This window comes from Chionomys nivalis, chromosome 4 (genome assembly GCF_950005125.1).
Source record: "Chionomys nivalis chromosome 4, mChiNiv1.1, whole genome shotgun sequence".
In the NCBI taxonomy this organism is placed as follows: Eukaryota; Metazoa; Chordata; class Mammalia; order Rodentia; family Cricetidae; genus Chionomys; species Chionomys nivalis.
In genome coordinates this window covers 31,981,416-31,999,173 of record NC_080089.1, presented here as the reverse complement: position 1 = coordinate 31,999,173, position 17,758 = coordinate 31,981,416, and the positions used below count along the sequence as shown (strand labels likewise).

Genomic DNA, 17,758 nt, shown 5'->3' with positions numbered 1-17,758 from the left:
AAAGTTGTAGTATGATAAAATTCGTAACATCAAGGTGGCTGTCGGTGAAGCAATCATCTGTTGTTATATTAATATAACGATGCATTTACTCCATTTACCCTGTTATTACAACTCATTTCACCATCTTAGATTCATTTATTTATTTATGTGCATGAGTGCTTGCATTTGTGTATGTGTGCCATGTGGATGCCTGGTGCCTGTGGAGGTCAGAAGAGGGCATCAGATCCCTCGGAATTGAAGTTAGAGATGGTTACTATGTGGTCCTCTGCAGGAACAAGTGCCCTTAACTGCTGAGCCATCTCTCCAGTCTCTCACTTCATATATATATACTCAGCTACCAGTAAGGTGAAAATAACCTGTGTGACCCAAACACGTAACTCACAATCTACTTGGATTGGACCGCGCTGGGGCAGAATGTTTCAGACTGCACAGTGATTCACAGGGCATCCATCCCTCCCAGGTTCCTTTAGAAGTGTGGGTTTCTGGGTTACTTCTTTCTGCTAATTGGAAGCTCCATAGATGTTTGAGTCTTTGACAGGAAGGAGATATCCATGTCTCTAAAGCTGCAATACCCTCTTGCCTTTTATCGTAGCAGTAAGCCGTCTGGACCAGGGTCAAAGGGTCATGCGAAGGGGCTGAGATAAAGCTGAGGCATCAGAGATCGTCTGGGTTGCCTGAGTTGTGGGAGGTTTCCTCTGTCTCCCTTCCCGTCTTCCTTTTGTGGTTGAATCTGGTTCTCTGGGTTGCCCTCCAAACAGCACAGCCCATAGGTTCTGTGTTGGATAGAAACTTCAGAAACTTGATCTAAGTTGTGGTCTGCAAATAACTCTCAGCTGTGTCCTGTCTCGACCAGGGGAACTGGAGAAATCAGTGCATGGAGGAAATACTATCAGGTCAAGAGGGAGAAAACACAAGAACTAGGTTTAGGTACCTAGCATTCAGGATCTGAACTCAGCATCACTTGCTCTGAGACATCCCGCAGAGACCAGCATCATCAGGAGGCATGGAACACCCAGAGAACCCTGTTCTACACTCAGAAAGATGAGCCTCCTTCACTCTGTCACTTGCAGCTCTCTGGCACCTTCCTGCATTTCTAAATTCGAAACCTTGCATGGGCCCATAGGGCACGCGCCACCTGTGTGGAAAGCCAGGGTGGTGGTGGCTTTGTGTGTAGTTTTGTCTTGCTTCTTTTCTTGAAACTACACTTTCTTACTAAAAGCAATCAATCACCTCCATGCATGGCTCTCACAGAAACCCTAAAGGCAGCCCAGATCCCTCAGGTGTGCAATGGACATGCATGGACATGCTACATGAAAGACATAGGGATAGACTCTAATGCAACCACGTGGCTCAGGGAGCCGGGCAAGGCTTTGTAGGTATTGGGTGGCCCTTGACTGTCAGCAGATCTGTGATCTGACAATACAACACATGTTCAGGTACTCTGAGTGAAATGGGACGTCAGGGAGTCCTTTCCCTCCTCTTAGGATCTCACACCTCGTTCCATATCGCTTAAGACTCTGAAGGCACTTCTGTGAACTGCTGGCAGCCTTTTTAAAGTAGCGTTCAATAAACACACAGAAACAGAAACGTCTGCCTAGGATAGTTATGTCATATTGCCCTGACCTGCAGTCTGCAGCCTTCGCTAGCGCTGAGGTGGAGATGCTCAGAGTTAAGCTCTCAAGCCATCACTTCCTCCCTGCTCTATTGTGGCAGCCTCAAGGCCTCTTGTCACCTGCCCCAGCACAGTCAGCTGCCTGTGGGCCCCAAGCCCTTGCTTGCTCTAAGTGCAGGTCTCAATACAAATTAGCAGACGCCGCCGCCGTATGGGCAAAATGAATGGCCAAACCTCTTCCCTCTCCAGGGCTCCCCACCTCCCCCTCTCTTGTTTTCCTCAAGCCCTCTTCACAGGCGACAGCTGCCTCGTTAAAGAGCAGCCTTTATGTTAGACTTCACCTGGACACGCAGTGGTCACCGAGCGCATGGCTGTGCCGTCTGGCTGAGGCAAAGAGGATGGAGGTGAACCTGGCAGGCAAGTGCGCAAGTCAGCGAGGTATGGTTTCCTCCTTTCCCACCCTGAGCCAGAGTAGAATAGTCAGGCTCTGCAAGGACAAAGGTCCCGGGTGGGTGTCAAACCTTTTCTCTAAGAAAGTCCCTTTGCAGGCCTTGATGGTAACTGTCTGAAACAAAGAAAGGGGCCTTATTCCAAAGAAGGCCAGGGAGGGGTAGCCAGGCAGGTAGCAGGCCTCTCGGGGACAGAAGGAAGAAGGCTGGAGGAGGGGCAGCAGCTGTGATTTCTGTGGGCTAACGAATGGAGTGCCACTCACTGGTCAGCTAGACACTGCCAGCCATGGAACCCAGGGACCCTGCTCTTCTGCACCTGCTTCCTGCCCATGCCTAGGGCATGCCCGTCATTGCTCACTATCAGGCAAGCTTTGTTTCGTGCCTCATCTTTTCTTCTTCTTTTTCATCTTTTCTTTTTAACTCTGCAGAGTGGGGACAACTTTACCACCCATGCCCACTGTGCACAGTTCCAAATCACAAGGGCCACAAATTTGGGCACTTCTCAGGTTCTAACCTCTGCCTGGCAAGAAGCCAATTTTAAATGCCGAAATTCCAAGGCCCAACTCCTAAGAAAAATAGTGTTTTAAAGTTCTTCTCCCCGATATTCATTAAAATTAATAAAGGGGGGCTTCGGAAAAGGCATCTCTTCATCTGCTACCACTGAAGCTGGCTGTCTGGGTCTGGGCACCCTGCACAGGAAGCGTGTGTGTGCTGTTCATCCTCCCCACCGCCACCTCCGCCAGCCAATGAAAACCCCACTATCTTGGTTTCAGGCCAACTTAATTCTTCAGGCTTCTCTGGCATTTGGATGGTTTCTCATCTAATAAGAATCTGGGGAAGACAACAAGACTGTGGTGGTATGAGTTCCTCTGTGTGTGTGTGTGTGTGTGTGTGTGTGTGTGTGTGTGTGTGTGTGCGTGTTAGCATACACGTGCATTTCTGTGGTGGAGGGTGTACATTTATATAACTATGTATGAGATAGTCTACAGTTGTGTAAATGCATATATTGTATGCATATAGGTAGTAGAGTGTATATAATATGTGTTTTATATCCTAGAGTATGTGTAACTGTATGGATGTGTATATGGAACATATGTGTGCATATTTGTATTGTGTGTATAGGTATATGATGTGCCATGCATATGTGTATATGTGTGTTTATGTGTACTATGTGAAGTAGCATGTATGTGCACAGATGTATGAACATGTGTATATGTAGTGGAGTATATGGTTATGTAAGACGTGCTGGCATTGTGCATGTAGTATGTGTGGTAAAGTGTGTAGAGTGTAGCAAATTGTCTGCGTGTGTGTGTACATACGTAGTAAAGTTAGAGTCTGAATGTTTTCATTATGTGTATGTATGCCGTGGGTGGCGAAATGTGTGTGTGTGAGTGTGTATGCATGCATGCGCATAGTTTTCCTGGGGGGTGGGGCAGTGTGCTCAGGCCAGCTCAGCTTAGACACAGGCACCCTGGTCTGACTGGAGCTGGTTCATCTCAAGCCAAGTCCTTCAGCGGCAGAAGCCAAAGGGCCGAGTGCTGGTGAAAAGCCCCGACGTGCTACTGCCTCCCCTCCGACTGCCATGGGGACATTAAACCTTCAACAATCTGGGACTCTGACGGCTGGTTCTTGGTTCTCTGCCTGGAAAAACAGTAGGCAAATAGTAAAACCTTAAATTCTAACATATGTAAGTTATACATCTTATTTTCATTTTCAGCCCATGTTCTCCCCGGTAAGACATCAGGAAAAAATTACCGTCTGCCTTCTAATATCTCTGTGGAGCATTTATCTCCCAGCCATGATAAGTGATCTGCAATATTTTTTTCCTTTCAGATTAAGAAACAAATTCATTTAATTTTCTTTATTGAATGCGCTCAGGCCTCCCCGCTCTGCCTGACTCTCAGGAACCCTGGACTGCTCCCCCTCCTTCTGGGTTGGTGACTGTACTCCTGACTGTGGGGATGGGTGGCTCCCCAGCACTCCTTAGGGGCTCTCACTCCGTTCCTGCACACCGCAGAAGACGGAGCAGAGTGACTAGAGACAGCAGCCAGGCCAGGGGATAAGGGAGAGGTTAGCGTGCCCAGCTGGCAGACTGTAATCTAGACCTTGTCTGATCTCGGTTTGAAGGCTGGGTTTGGTGCTCTCAAGAGAACTGGTCACCTCCCAGGCTGCCAGGATGATGCTTGCTGCCTGGCATTATCGTACCCCAAGAGCCCCCACTGCACCTTCTAGGAGTCTGCTATGGTTCTGCTTCTTGGAAGGACTGAGCAAAAGCTGGGCACGTCGGGATGGCATCTCTCCTGGCATGCTGAGAGCGTCATGATGTCATGCTGAAGGTCACTGGGGATCTGTAGAGTGCTCTGTGTGTATTCGGCTGCATCAGCTGACCACAGGCCTAGCACTCCAGTTCATTGCTCAGTATCATTTGCTGCAAATATCAGATGCTAACTGGGCTGTGTTGTTTCAGTCCTAGATGGGTGATGTGTTTTCTCCCTTATGCATGTCCATGTTGCTTCTCCTGGATATTGACTGCTCAGGCCTGTAAAACGCTACAAGAGTCATTACAGATCAGGAAGGCAGTCATGGGTTCTATTCTTCTTCCTTGTATCGCCAAACTCTTCTACATGTGGGCTTTAGTTGAGAAGGTTAACGCTGAGACTTGAGTCCCACATCCACCTTTACTAGCTGTGCAATTCTTCCAGTCACGACACCTTTCTGTTTTGGTATCCATGGAGCGGATGTAGTAAACCTCGCTCCACAGATCTGGAAGGATTATGGGGAAATTCAGACAAAGCAAACAGTATGAATATGCATTAAAATGGTAAATGTACAATAGCAAGTGATGGCACTATCTCAAGAAAAGGCAATGACAAGACACAGGACACACTGACCATCTCATACTGTGGTCAGTCCTGTAACTGAGGAAGACAAAAAGCGCCACGCGACTGTGGAGAAGGCCTGTCCTTCTCTTAAAAGGACTAGTGAAATGTGGGAAGGTCGGTCACTGGTGATCTGGTTGAAACTGGACACGGCAGACAGATTGGGAGGGCTGCGGGCCCCTGAAATGCATTCAACCAGGAGGCCCAGTGCTTATGACAGAATCAGGCTGGGTTCTGCGTGGAGGACGGTCGTCATTGTCACCATTATCCCGTGGGTGTCTAAGTGACTAGCAAACCCTGCTGAAGCTAGAGTGAGACGTCCCCACGGTGACGATTCCTGACCTTTGTCTCCTCTCACCCCAGGGAGTCTCCAGTGGATTGCAGTGTCAGCAAATGCAACAAGCTGGTGGGCGGAGCCGAAACCAACCCCATGAACTATAATAGCTACATGGATGAGAAGAACGGCCCCCCTCCTCCCAACATGACCACCAACGAACGGAGAGTCATTGTGCCTGCAGGTACCTTGGGAACCATCTGCCTAGCTAGTGCCCACGTTGCCATTTCTCGGGGACTGCGGTGGAGGGCTAGGCTTGTCCCTTGGAACTTGGAAACCCTACCCCGCTTCCTCGCCTTTAGGGAAATACAAACCAGGGAAAGTGGTACATGCCTCCGGACTCTCTAACTACCTACCAAGGCATGATCTCAGATGTCACCAGAACCCTGGCACGCAGATCCCAGAAGCCCCACTCTCAGACATAGCACAAGGCAGATTTTCCATGAGAGGCCTATTACCCCAGCATGAAGCCTACCCAGAGAGCAGAGCGAGGCGGCCTCACACCCGCCATTCCTTCCTGTAAGGAGTGCAGCTCTCCATGTCCACCCTTCCCTCAGGCGTGTACTCCCTGGCCTCTGCTAGGTTCCACCTTCCCAAAATTACAGCCAGCTCTTTCAGTTTTAAAATAGAAATAACTATATTTAACAAACGGAACGCCTCCACGTGTGTGCCACAAGTTATATCATTATGTAGAAATAGCCTCTTTTTTTTCTAGGTATTGGTGCTGTTGGTTATGGGAGAGAGAGGGGGCTATTGTTAAATCCTCCCGCCTGCTGGATGGATGTTACCTGGGCCAACTTCAGTGTACTCTGCAGCCTGGACATGGAGGGAATTTGAAAATTGCCACTTTAGAGTGGGTGCCAGGTGGAAGGGGCAAAATGTCCAGAGCTTGAACGAAGTGAATTACAGGGCGGGGGCTAAAGCTGATCTTACCAAAATAACTTCCCCGGAGAGGCTGGCTTCCTCCATTTGTAAATGTGTAGATGCAGTCCTGTCTTAGAGCGCTTAGTTATCTCCATGGGAGTTTGGAGGATTTGTCTGTCAGACTGAAGGATGATTTTGTGATGGGCACATCTTTCCTCTGTCCCGAGTGTTTGCTCCCATGGAAGCCGTGACGGCTCTCCTAAGAGTGACAGCCACATTTCTGAGTTCTGGGTTAAATTCCCCACTGCAGAGGGTGTAGAAGATACCGAAATCGAGGCAGAGGAGGAAGGGGTGTGGTTCTGCAATTCATAGAATTAAAAGCTGCCTGGGCTGCACTTCTTCAAGCTTGGGAGCTGATTGCAAGGAGAGCTCTACCTGTTTTATTTATCTGCTTGCTTGTTTGGGTTGTTTGAGAAGGGAGTAGTACAGGCTGTCCTAGAACTACCCATGTAAGCCAGGCAGGACCTCTCAGCAGTCCTCCCGCCCCCGCCTTCCGAGTCCTGTGGCTAGCTGCAGGTGTGTGCCATCTACGCCTCACCAGGAGAGCTTCATGTAGTAGGGTTTCACAGGCGTCCGGTATAATGTAGATGGCTTCCTCGACTACAATGTCACATCGTTTGATGTGTCACCATCCTTGGTAGACAGGCTCGTGATGGAGAGCCCAGGGGGTCTCCTCCCTGCTTCCAGACAGGAAAATCATACCAAAGCAAACATGGTGTGAACTCTCTCCATACCACAAGACAGGTCAGGCATTTGCTATCAAAATCTCCTGCTCCAACCTCAGCACAGGAAGGAAATCTTGAGGGGAAGAACCATTGGGGGCTTGGAGATTGCCTCAGAGCCAGTCTATTGTCACCATCTTGTTTGGGTTGTCATAAGGAAGTAAATATGGGAAGAAGGAAGGGGGGCCAGGCTGCTTGGTTAATGCTCTACTCTTTAAAAGGTGTCAAAATGCTTTCCAGGGGATTGGCAAAGGTTGGTCTTCAGTGGACTGGCTTAACCAAAGCAGTGAAAGAGAAAATAATGTGAATTCTTATCAAGCTGTCTCAAAACATTTGGCATAATGAATTCACGAGCCCAGATCTACTGGGTTGTTTCCCCGCTGGCTAGATCTGTAAGCATTACCCTTACACAGTTTGGCTTCCTCCAGGTCAGCATCCTGGACACAAGGGAAAGTCTCCTTTGGGCAAGTCCACAAATCAAGGCAATAAAACATTAGTGGAACAACCAATTGAATTTATGATGGGATTTTAGGACAAGTATAAATGAGGACTCTAGTTAATCACCGTTTCCACATCGAGATGGGAAGGAACAAGGGCCAAATCATCCAGGAAATACATTTGGAAGAGTTTAGCATGATCCAGAGTGGAAGATTTATAATTCATAGTGCTGGAGAGGGAGAGAATTAACATTGTGATCGAGCCCAATGCGAAGAGAGGAAACAATAAAATAAATAAAATATAGGGCATAAAATTGAATGTGAAGTCTTAGATTGTACAAGTCAGGAACTAGAAGACACTACAGATGAAATAATATAGTCCAACTCCCTCTGGGATACCCTTCTTTAGAATTCTGAGATTTCCACCTACCCACAGTCCTTGCTTGGTTTGAAAAGTAAAGGTATAAGAACAAAGCCAGAAGTTTATCTGAAGGACACAAGTACTCACATGCCCAAGGGGGCTGGAGGCAGAGGAATTCTTGGTTCTGCAAAGGGCTTTACAGTCCCAAATGAGTTCAGGCAGGATCCTGACATAACAAGACCGAGGGATCACAAGGGATCTGCTTCTCCAACTACGTGACATCTTTTGAAGACTTCTATAGGAACCCCAGCAGTAGCTCCTAAGGCAAAACTTCCATGACTCCCTATTCATCTATAAAATGGGTATAACAAAACCATTTTGTAGATTCCCTTGATAGAAAAGCAGCTGGTACAGATAAAGAGCTGGCCTGTGTCAGGATCTCACAGTTATGCCATCACTAGGTAGGTACACCCTAGATTCTTGGTATGGCATGCGGGAGCTGTGACATATGACCCCCAAGCTTTGTTCTGGGCTCCCTCTCAATCTCTAAGGGATTTCTCTTACAACCCATAGTGATTCCGGCACTTGGCTTCCTCCCCACTGCCACTGCTGGCCATTTAGAGCATACTTCTCTTGCGCCCAGAGCTTTTTCAGGCTCTAGAATGAGAGGAATATGTGAGTTGGTTAGAAAGGAGCACAAGTTTTCCTGCTAACTAAGCATGCTAAATGAAACGGGCCAAGCAGAAAAGCAGAAAATGGGAGCGACCAGCTGCCCTGCTGCAACAAAATACCATCTCTTCTCCAGGAACCCTCCTCCTCTGAGTCTCCAAATTCACCCCAGACCCTTCTACCCGAGGCTCCATGAACTACCAACACAAACTCACTTCTTACTTATTGCTTTAATGCCTACATTACATAGTGATAGGTGTGTGTGTGTGTGTGTGTGTGTGTGTGTGCACATGTGTGTGTGTTTGGGGGGGGGGACACTCGGTAGCACAGGGTGCCTCAAATGCATAAGCCTCCTGCCTCAGTTTCCCACGTGTTGGGGTTACTGGTATGCACCACCGTGTCTGTGGAAGCCTAGCAATTGTAACATCTCCCACCTGAGACAGTTGCTACTTCAGGAAAAGATGAGAGAGAAAGGGAAGGAAGGGGAAAGGCATGTGAGAACAGAGGCCTTGGTCCTGTGTTATTCTTGCTCATTCACTGTTAAAGAGGCTTCTGTCTATAGCACCATTTGTCATCTATGAGTATTTACATATCCTGAAAATGTTTAGGGATGGTCTGCTAGAAATCTTAACACAGCTATGCCCTGAAAGAAGGAAGCCCAGCTTAGGTTTATGTCAAACAATAGCATCATTGGGTTTCCCAGCTGCCCAGATAGAACTGCAGGGAAAGCATGAGTGTACATATTTCTCTTCTATAGGCATCTGAGAGATCAGTGTGCCTCCTTGCACTCATTAATATTCTTAAGACACAGATGGCTCCCCTTTCCAGAGGCATTGGTCACTGGGCCTGAGGGATTGTTTGTTTTCATTTTGTTGCCATGATTTCTTAGGTCAAGGTCTCAGTTGCCCTCCAAAAATCTTAAATAGCATCCTGTCAGGGTATATGTTGAGGCGACTAAGAGCCTTTCCCAGTGCTAAGTGATTCAGGCATTGCCAGATGGGGGTGGAGCCAGATGGAGTGTTCTGAGGGGGACCATCTGGAAGGGAGGTGAGGGGTGAGGGAGAAAAGAGCGAGGTATAAGAGGGAAAGACAAGGGGAGAAAAAAGATACAGTGAACAGGGGGAGAGAAAAGAGAAAACAGATGAGGAAACGGGAGATGGAAGAAGAAAGGAGATCTAGCAGAGAGAAGACAAAAGAGGAGAAGAGAGAGGAAGAGGAAAGAGGGGCCCAAGAGGAGAGAGAGGGAAGAGCTAAAGAAGGGAAGAAAAGGGGTAGCCTCGGCTGCCGGAGGCAGGCATTCACGCTAATGATTTTCATCTCTCCTCTGCAGACCCCACACTGTGGACACAGGAGCACGTCCGGCAGTGGCTGGAGTGGGCCATAAAGGAATACGGCTTGATGGAGATTGACACCTCCTTCTTCCAAAACATGGATGGCAAGGAGCTGTGTAAAATGAACAAGGAGGACTTCCTCCGAGCCACCTCCCTCTACAACACCGAAGTGCTGTTGTCGCATCTCAATTACCTCAGGGAAAGTAAGTGGACCACGTGCTCTCCGGCTTGCAGCTTGCGGGAGGTCCCGCGGGGTCCCCAGGAGCCAGGCCAGGGGAGGAGGTGCACACTTTTACACCAGTCACAAAGGACATATGCCAAGAAGCAGCATCCTCACCATAGGAACATCACCAAGGTCACATGGGTTCCTACAAATCCCACGGGGAAAGACCCAATCCAGGAGTGTCAATGGAAGCAAATCAAAAATAGAAAAAAAACAAACAAACAAATAAAAACAGGGAGTTTAGACCTGGGGAGGATGACACCAGAGACTAGGCTCTGGAAAGATATCTCTTCCAGAACCTTGCACTACCCAAAATTGCAGAGATAGTTTCTGATTGGAGGTTTTCTAAGGAAACAGAGTTCTTACTGGAAATTCTGAACATGGATATGGAATCTCAGATCGTGGGAGCCCCTGTCCTATCAGTCATTTTGATTCCCCTCCCTACCCTACAGGACAGCCTCTCCACTGTCACAAAACAAGCTTGTTGGCATGGGTTTATTAGGAGACACCGGAAACTTTCCCAGAACAACCTTCACAGCAGAGAGAATGTTGGGGGAGGAAAGCTTAGTAAAGAAAGAGTGACCCAATAGGAGGCTCCCTAGGGCCAAGTACCCACCACTTCCACGGGGAAGTCAATAGACAGAGAATGGGATTTCTTTGGATTTACTAGTGACCACAGCCTTAACTCTCCATCAGAAATCCATGTCAGGTGTTATCCCCATGCTATCGCCAAGTGTTGAAGGTTTGCTCAGAGGTCTGCAAAGATGAGCTGAAGCCACAGGAAGGCAGACGTGGGGTCATTCTGTGTGAGGGTGGTCAAAGAGAAAGTGGGCAGACCAAGATGCACTGGCCTCTGTGAACAACCTAGTTTGCTAGGAGTATTGCAAGAGTTAAGCTTTGGGAAGGTTTGATGGCTCTAAGGTCCCTTTGAATGCTGAGACCCTCGGACAACGCTGTGGGGCTGTTTTTCATGGGCTCTGGGTTGGTCTTCCGTGCACTGGATCTCCATTGCATGTTCAGTTGCTATCATTGCAATCCATGGTTTCAGTGTAAGAGAGTGCTATGGAGAGCAGGAACAGCACACACTGGCTGGGAAATCAAAAATAAAAATAAATGCATTTGGATGTTTCCAGCAGGGCCTCTGAGCCACCCAGCTCCTCTCTAAGGCAGCTGGCAATGCTGGGAGAGGGGACGCAGCTCTACAGCCATGACCTCATGTCTGAGTTTGCTGCAATATGAGGTCAGTCCAAGAAATAACAATTTTAAAAGGGGGCCATTTTCTAACCTAGTCTTCTCTCCCTTTTGGATGATTGGCATTTAATAATGACCTTATTTCTCAGCCTTTAAATGCCTGGTGAAAGGAAAAACAAAAAACAAAAGCAAAGGCTCTTTAAACCAAACTCTGCCATGATACACATGGGCAGGGTAAGGGAGACAGTAGACACTGGGCATGCACGTGGGACCCAGAGGCCAGCAGTGCAGGGCGCAGCCAAGCCTGACTTCTAGGCTTCTCCAGCTTCCACTGTGCAAGAGGTTGAGAGATCCTCAAGGAAGAAGTCATGACAGAGGCCTCAGTGAGCTCTGCACAAAGGACCCCAAAATGTTAGTTTTCATGGTGGACACCTGTGAAGAATATGTTCAAAAAAAAAAAAAAAAAAACCTTTTGGGCTTTATAAGAGGGAAGCCCATTCAGACCACATGACCTCTGACCCACCCATGCACAGCCCAAGTCCCCACTTCTTCTTTCTCTCACCAAAGAGGCAGAGCCACAAACACTGTCATGAGCCAGATACCTGCTGCTCAGAAGGTCCGGGAATGCACTGGACCAGCCAGACTCACCATCACCCTTGGGAGGCTGCCTGCACGGGCAGATAAGTGGAGGTGGAGGGGTGAGCAGCTAGAGAGGAAGCAGGGAGCAGAGTGTGGTGTTTGGAGGCTAGACCATAGCCAGAAAAACCAGATTCTCTCCTCCTAAGAATATGTGTAAAGATCACGGCGGATGCCAGACAATAAAGTTTCCAGAAAGGGATGGCTGGGAGAGGGTTCCCAGAGTTGAGAAGAGGTAGAGCAAGTATGCACGTGGAAAGCCTTTGAAAGCCCAAGCCAAATTTCCTGAGAGGCTGGTGATAACTGCAGTAGGTCTACACAAGAGAGTTTTTCTGGTGCTAAGATGGTTATTGTGGTAAAGCGTAAGATGTGCGTGCCTAGGACACAAAGTAGAGTGGAAAACTGTGCCTGCGGGCCAAGACAAAAATTACAGTAGCTGTACTAAATTTTCTTGAAATGCAACAGAGATTGTAATAATCTTCTGAGGCATCTAGATTTAAAATGATGTAAATGGAAAATTTTCCGATTTTCTTTCCTTTCCATTTTTCTTTTTGAATCTACTTTTCCCCTTGGGGTTTCAGCCTCTAGAACCCACGGGTTACTGGTACTAGTTATCTGCGTGGACTCTACGGGAGACCATTTATCAGATACTGTCGCCTCTACAGTGGCTGAGAACGTTTTTCTGCGGTACAACATGCCTTCAGACCTTGATGGTTTTCCCAGACTGACTTGCAAAGGCTGCCTCACGTTTAAGAAAGAGGTTAGGGCTTGGCGCAAGGTTGGAGTAAGGGGAGGCCGTGCTGATTCTCAGCGACATCCTGTTGGAGAGCAGTTGGGGCCTAAACATTTCCCCTTTGGGCAAGAGGGAGAGGGGAAAGATCCGAGAGCCTCAGTACTGATGGAGGATACAGGGTAGAGAGATGTCAGCACAGAACCTGCGGGGAGCCAAAGCATGGATTGTTGGAAGCGGGGCCAGTGAGATGGCTCAATGGGTTAAAGGCACTTTTGTCAGACGTTCCAGCATCAGGTTTACTTTCACAGGAGACATTTGACTATTCTCGTTGTCTAGAAAGAAAGCTATATTTTAAGTTTCATAAACTTAATTTTAAATTAAAGAGGAGTTTCTCGTAATAAGGAAGAAATAATAGCGTCCTGAGCTCCTCTACACCTGCCAGGTGGATGAGCCAAGCCTAAAGGTACTGACTTTGCACATCTGGCCGTTTCAGCTGTTCCAGGTGCAGCACCTGTGAGACGTCAGGAGGCAGATGGAGGGGTGTGACTGACTAGGGTACCCACAGTTATTGGAGTCAAGCTGATGCGGCTGTGGGAACAAGGCTCAGGCAGGCACCAGCCCAAGTGTCATTCACTACAAATAGAAAGGACACCCCCTTGTGGACACCATAGACATGACTCTATGAGCCCTGCTTCATGGCCTAAGCAGCTAAACCAGGCTAGCTCCAGGAATCCATCCAAAGGCATCTGGCCCGTGCAAAGCACCTGCTCTGACCTCTGAGACTTGGGCCGCTGAAGCTTTCAGCCTGAGTTAAGGTCACTGCTGCAGATGACCTGCCAACTTTGCTGCAAGATGCTCGAATACACATGAATTAGGAAGTGGACGCAGGCAGACCTCTCTTCTCATCTCCCAAGCTAATCTCATGTCCGGTCTCCACCTTGATGCCCAAACCAGCTCCCCCCCCCCCCCCCCAGCTTTCCATTTGTACTGTACCAACGAATACAGCCTTTATCCTCTGAAGCCTTCTGGAATGAGGCCCATTAAACCAAACCCACCCTCTCACTCACCCTGACCTCCTCTCCAAATCCTAAGTGTGATTGACAGCCCTGCCAGAATCTTCCAGACACACCCCCTGGACAGAGGCATTGTTTCCTGCGGAGAATGTGGCCAGTGAGATCTACCTCTTTCCAGGCCAAGATCAATGAGGCTGACCTTGGGGAAGCAGTGCACCCTGACCTCCTCTCCAAATCCTAAGTGTGATTGACAGCCCTGCCAGAATCTTCCAGACACACCCCCTGGACAGAGGCATTGTTTCCTGCGGAGAATGTGGCCAGTGAGATCTACCTCTTTCCAGGCCAAGATCAATGAGGCTGACCTTGGGGAAGCAGTGCTGTCTGTCCCCAACTGACAGTTCAATCCCAGGGCCACTGGGGGGAGTTGGGGATGTCTAGGAACCCAAATCTCTTGGGCTGAACAGCCAGAAGCAGAAGAAAAGGGGGTTTGTTGTTCGTTTTCCTTTTTATTTTTTTTTGTTTTTTTTTTCTTTTTATTTATTTTTTATTCTTTTTTAATTAAAATTTCCACCTGCTCCCCGTTTCCCATTTCCCTCCCCTCCTCCCAAATATTGCCCCCTCCCCCCACTCCCCTCCCCCTATCCCCACTCCTCTTCTCCTCCCCCCACACCATTCCCCCTCCCTCTCGATACTGAAGAGCAGTCCAAATTCTTTGCCCTGCGGGAAGACGAAGGTCTTCTATCTACGTCCAGGAAGGTGAGCGTCTAAACAGGCTAAGCTCCCACAAAGCCAGTTCATGTATTAGGATCGAAGCCTAGTGCCATTGTCCTTGGCTTCTCATCTGCCTTCATTGTCCGCCATGCTCAGAGAGTCCAGAATCAACCCATGCTTATTCAGTCCCAGACCAGCTGGCCTTGGTGGGCTCCCAATCGTTTTCCTTTTTAAAGGAGCTGGGTGGAATGTCCATCTGGCTCTGACCTGGGACACATACCAAGAATGCGCATTTTCAAACAGTGGCAGCCCCAGAGGATGAAATACATCATGCGACAGGGATACCCCAGAGAAGATATCAATCTCGACTCCCATTTTTAATTTAAACTTAATGGAAAACACATTCCGCATTCTGTGGTATTCCCACCTGCAACCTCAGATGGCGGAGCAAAGGTGATGGCCCTGTCGTTAAGCTGAGGAAGTGCTAAGCCTTCCGGCTGGGCCTGGCCAAAAAAGGAGGGCAGGATTCCAATAAGATAAAGGGCCAGTGGCCTCAGTCTCACTAGTAGCTGGTCTGTTGTTCAGTGGATAGGGTCCGACTCCCCTCCTCTGCCCTCCCAGTGTGCACTCAGTGATACAGCTGGCTGAAGCAAAGAAGGGAGGCATAGACAAATGCCCTGGCACTGGCTCTCTTGCCTCCACTGCTCCAGGTGTCCCAGATGAAAAGCAAGTTAGAGAGACCACAGAGCTGAGGGAAGCTCAGGGCATCGGTCCTGCAAAACCCCTTCCCATCTGTCCCTTCCCACCTCCGTTCATATCCCAGAAGTGCTCCTTAGGATGGACTCGAGATAAAAAATGATGCTGTTGTTCTGAGGATGTAGCTTAGGTGGTAGAGCGCCTGCCTAGTATCCAGGACACTCTGGGTTTGATCCTGTGCACCCTATAAACTAGGCATGGTGGCCAGTGCCTGTAATTTATAGCACTTGGGAGGTGGAGGCAGGAGAATCAGAAATTTCAGATTATCCGGGGCTATGTAGTGAATGTTAAGCCAGCCTGGGATACGTGAGAACCCGCCTCAATAAAGAAAAATGGAGGAAGAAGGAGTGGAATGGGAGAAAAGGGGTGGAGAAAAGGAGGAAAGAAAAGGAAAAAAATTAATCTTGTCCTCAAGCTCTTGCCTTGGATGGCTACTTCACTCCCAGAAGCTACCGCTTCATGAATTTGAAAGCAATTTGTCTCCAATCAACAGATACATATATATGTACATGAATGTATCCTGTCATACAGACATAGATAACTGAGTGGACAACAGTTTAAATGAAGGCATAGCATGCAGGGAGCTATGAAAATTGCAATGTACAACTAGCCCTAAGGCACCTCCATCCGCTTTCCAGCACCATTTATTTTCCTCCTTCCTTCCTTCCTTCCTTCCTTCCTTCCTTCCTTCCTTCCTTCCTTCTTCTGTCTTTACTACCTTTATTGATCTATCTATCTATCTATCTATCTATCTATCTATCTATCTATCTATCTATCTATATCTTTCTGAGACAGAGTCTCTCTATCTCAGCTACTGGCACTTTCCAAGATCCTCTTGTCTTAATCTCTGGAGTGTTGAAATAAACAGACACACTTTCTTGCCCATCTTAGCTGTGTTGATTTAACCTAAAGGCTGCTTCAGCTTCTGAACTGAGGACACGTCCTATAGAGTAGCCAGTCAGTTGATCCTGTCTCCTGCACCTCTGTCTTGACTTCTTTGAATGTTGACCTCAGCTATGGAAGGAGAATATCTATTGTTTTGCACGGCTCCTGCAAGGACTAAGTGATCGTGTTTGGGAGAATCTGGAGATAGCTTTGTGAAAGTGCTTGTCACGCTAGCATGAAGACCTGCTTTGATCCCCAGAACCCATGTAAAAAAGTCAGTGACGGCAGCATACACTTGCTGTCCCAGTTCTGGGGAAATGGAGACAGATGGATATTCCACCCCTCCACCCTCCATCCCCACTTCCTCCTAATCAGCTGGTCCCAGGTGTCAGTGAGAGACTCTGAAAAGGATGGAAGTGTCCTGAGGAAGGGGGTGTAGGAGAGCACTCACACATGCACACACACGCGTGCACGCGCACACACACACACACACACACGAGTGCCTGGCAGTGCAAATGTGGTTCCAGCCCTATCTAGCCATTGACTGTGGCTGTTGGTATTGGGGAAACTCCACAGGACTCAGCGGTATTAGGATTGCTTAGGTTAGAACCTCAAGGCAGGAAGAAGAAACCCAAAGCCACCGCGTGGGAGGCCAGACTCCAGGAAGGACTTTCCTACAACTGGAGAAATTGCCAAAAAAAAAAAAAAGAGTATGCAGGTAGCCTGAGGACCTGGTAAAATAAAAAACAGTGAAAAGAAAATTTGTACCCATGGGAGAGACCAGCTGCCCCTCCCCCACTGAGGTTTCCCCTCCCCTAGTGAAACTTGAACCAAGACAGTCTTGGGGCAAAATCTCTCCCCTAGGTTACCATGAAATATGTATTTCATGCAGGCTTTGTAGAGGTCAGGCAACCCTTTCTCTTGGCATTCTGGGAGTTTCCTGTGGCTTCACGTGTGCTCAGAGAGGAACTCTGACCATGGGAAATTTAATAAACGTGGTTTATCTGAGCCCCGTCTCTGGCCTAACGTTGTACTAATGACTCGTGGCTGCTCAGAGACCATCATTTTTCTTTATTTGCTTGAGCAGCAAGGTTCTGCCCGAGGGAGAGAATGCCCGGGACAGAGGCAGAGACATTCTTGGTCTTACCCCTGAAAGGTTTTGGGTATTCTCTTGGAACATTTGGTTCCATTTCTGAAGCTCTGTCCAGTCATGGAGGATTATTTCTCATTGCGGTAGAACCCAATCCTAGCTGGAATGCCAGATGGCAGCGCCAGTGCCCGCAAGCTCTTGTGTAAAGGGTTTCCATCCTCTGTAACTAAAAGCAATCACGATAACTGCTAGCTTCTTCTGAATGCTTAAAACAAGTAAGGGTCTGGGCAGCACACCTTCTAGACTTGGTTTTAACAGAAGCCTCACAGCCTCCATCCACTTCAGTAGGTGTTAACTCTTTCCCCAGTACAGATGAGGGCCCTGTGACCCAGAGGAGCTATACTGATGGACCTATACTCAGATGGACTTGTCACTTCGAAGAACGACAGCTTCAACTCAATGAATCTGTCGCTTTCTCATCACTGACATTCTTGAGAATGGAATGTTGCATTTGGGTAGATGTGTCACTTAGAAAATGCTACCCACATATCTGCACTTTGGCATATAGCGGCCTCTAAATGGCACCCATCTATCTCCTTCTGGTTTTCATCTGGGACCTATTTCAGAGCTAGAAAGGATAGGTAACAAAGCCAGGAATCCTAGGCTGCCCTGGTAGGACCCAGAGTTCCTCTGGATACTCAACCAGAACACTTAAGGACTCAAGGCAACAGGAACGGATGCACACACACACACACACACACACACACACCACACACACCAGACACAACACTCTGCTTCTGAG

The 17,758-nt window shown here is 48.2% G+C and overlaps 1 protein-coding gene across 1 annotated transcript in view; it reads left to right on the top strand.

Annotated features, from left to right (window-relative positions):
* The window catches only part of Fli1 (Fli-1 proto-oncogene, ETS transcription factor), a 121,291-nt gene that overhangs the window by 70,591 nt on the left and 32,942 nt on the right, over positions 1-17,758 (top strand). The window contains exons 3-4 of the mRNA XM_057768850.1: positions 5,304-5,458; positions 9,718-9,921. Of these exons, the coding sequence (XP_057624833.1) occupies positions 5,304-5,458; positions 9,718-9,921 (359 nt within the window). The remainder of the gene's footprint in view (positions 1-5,303; positions 5,459-9,717; positions 9,922-17,758) is intronic.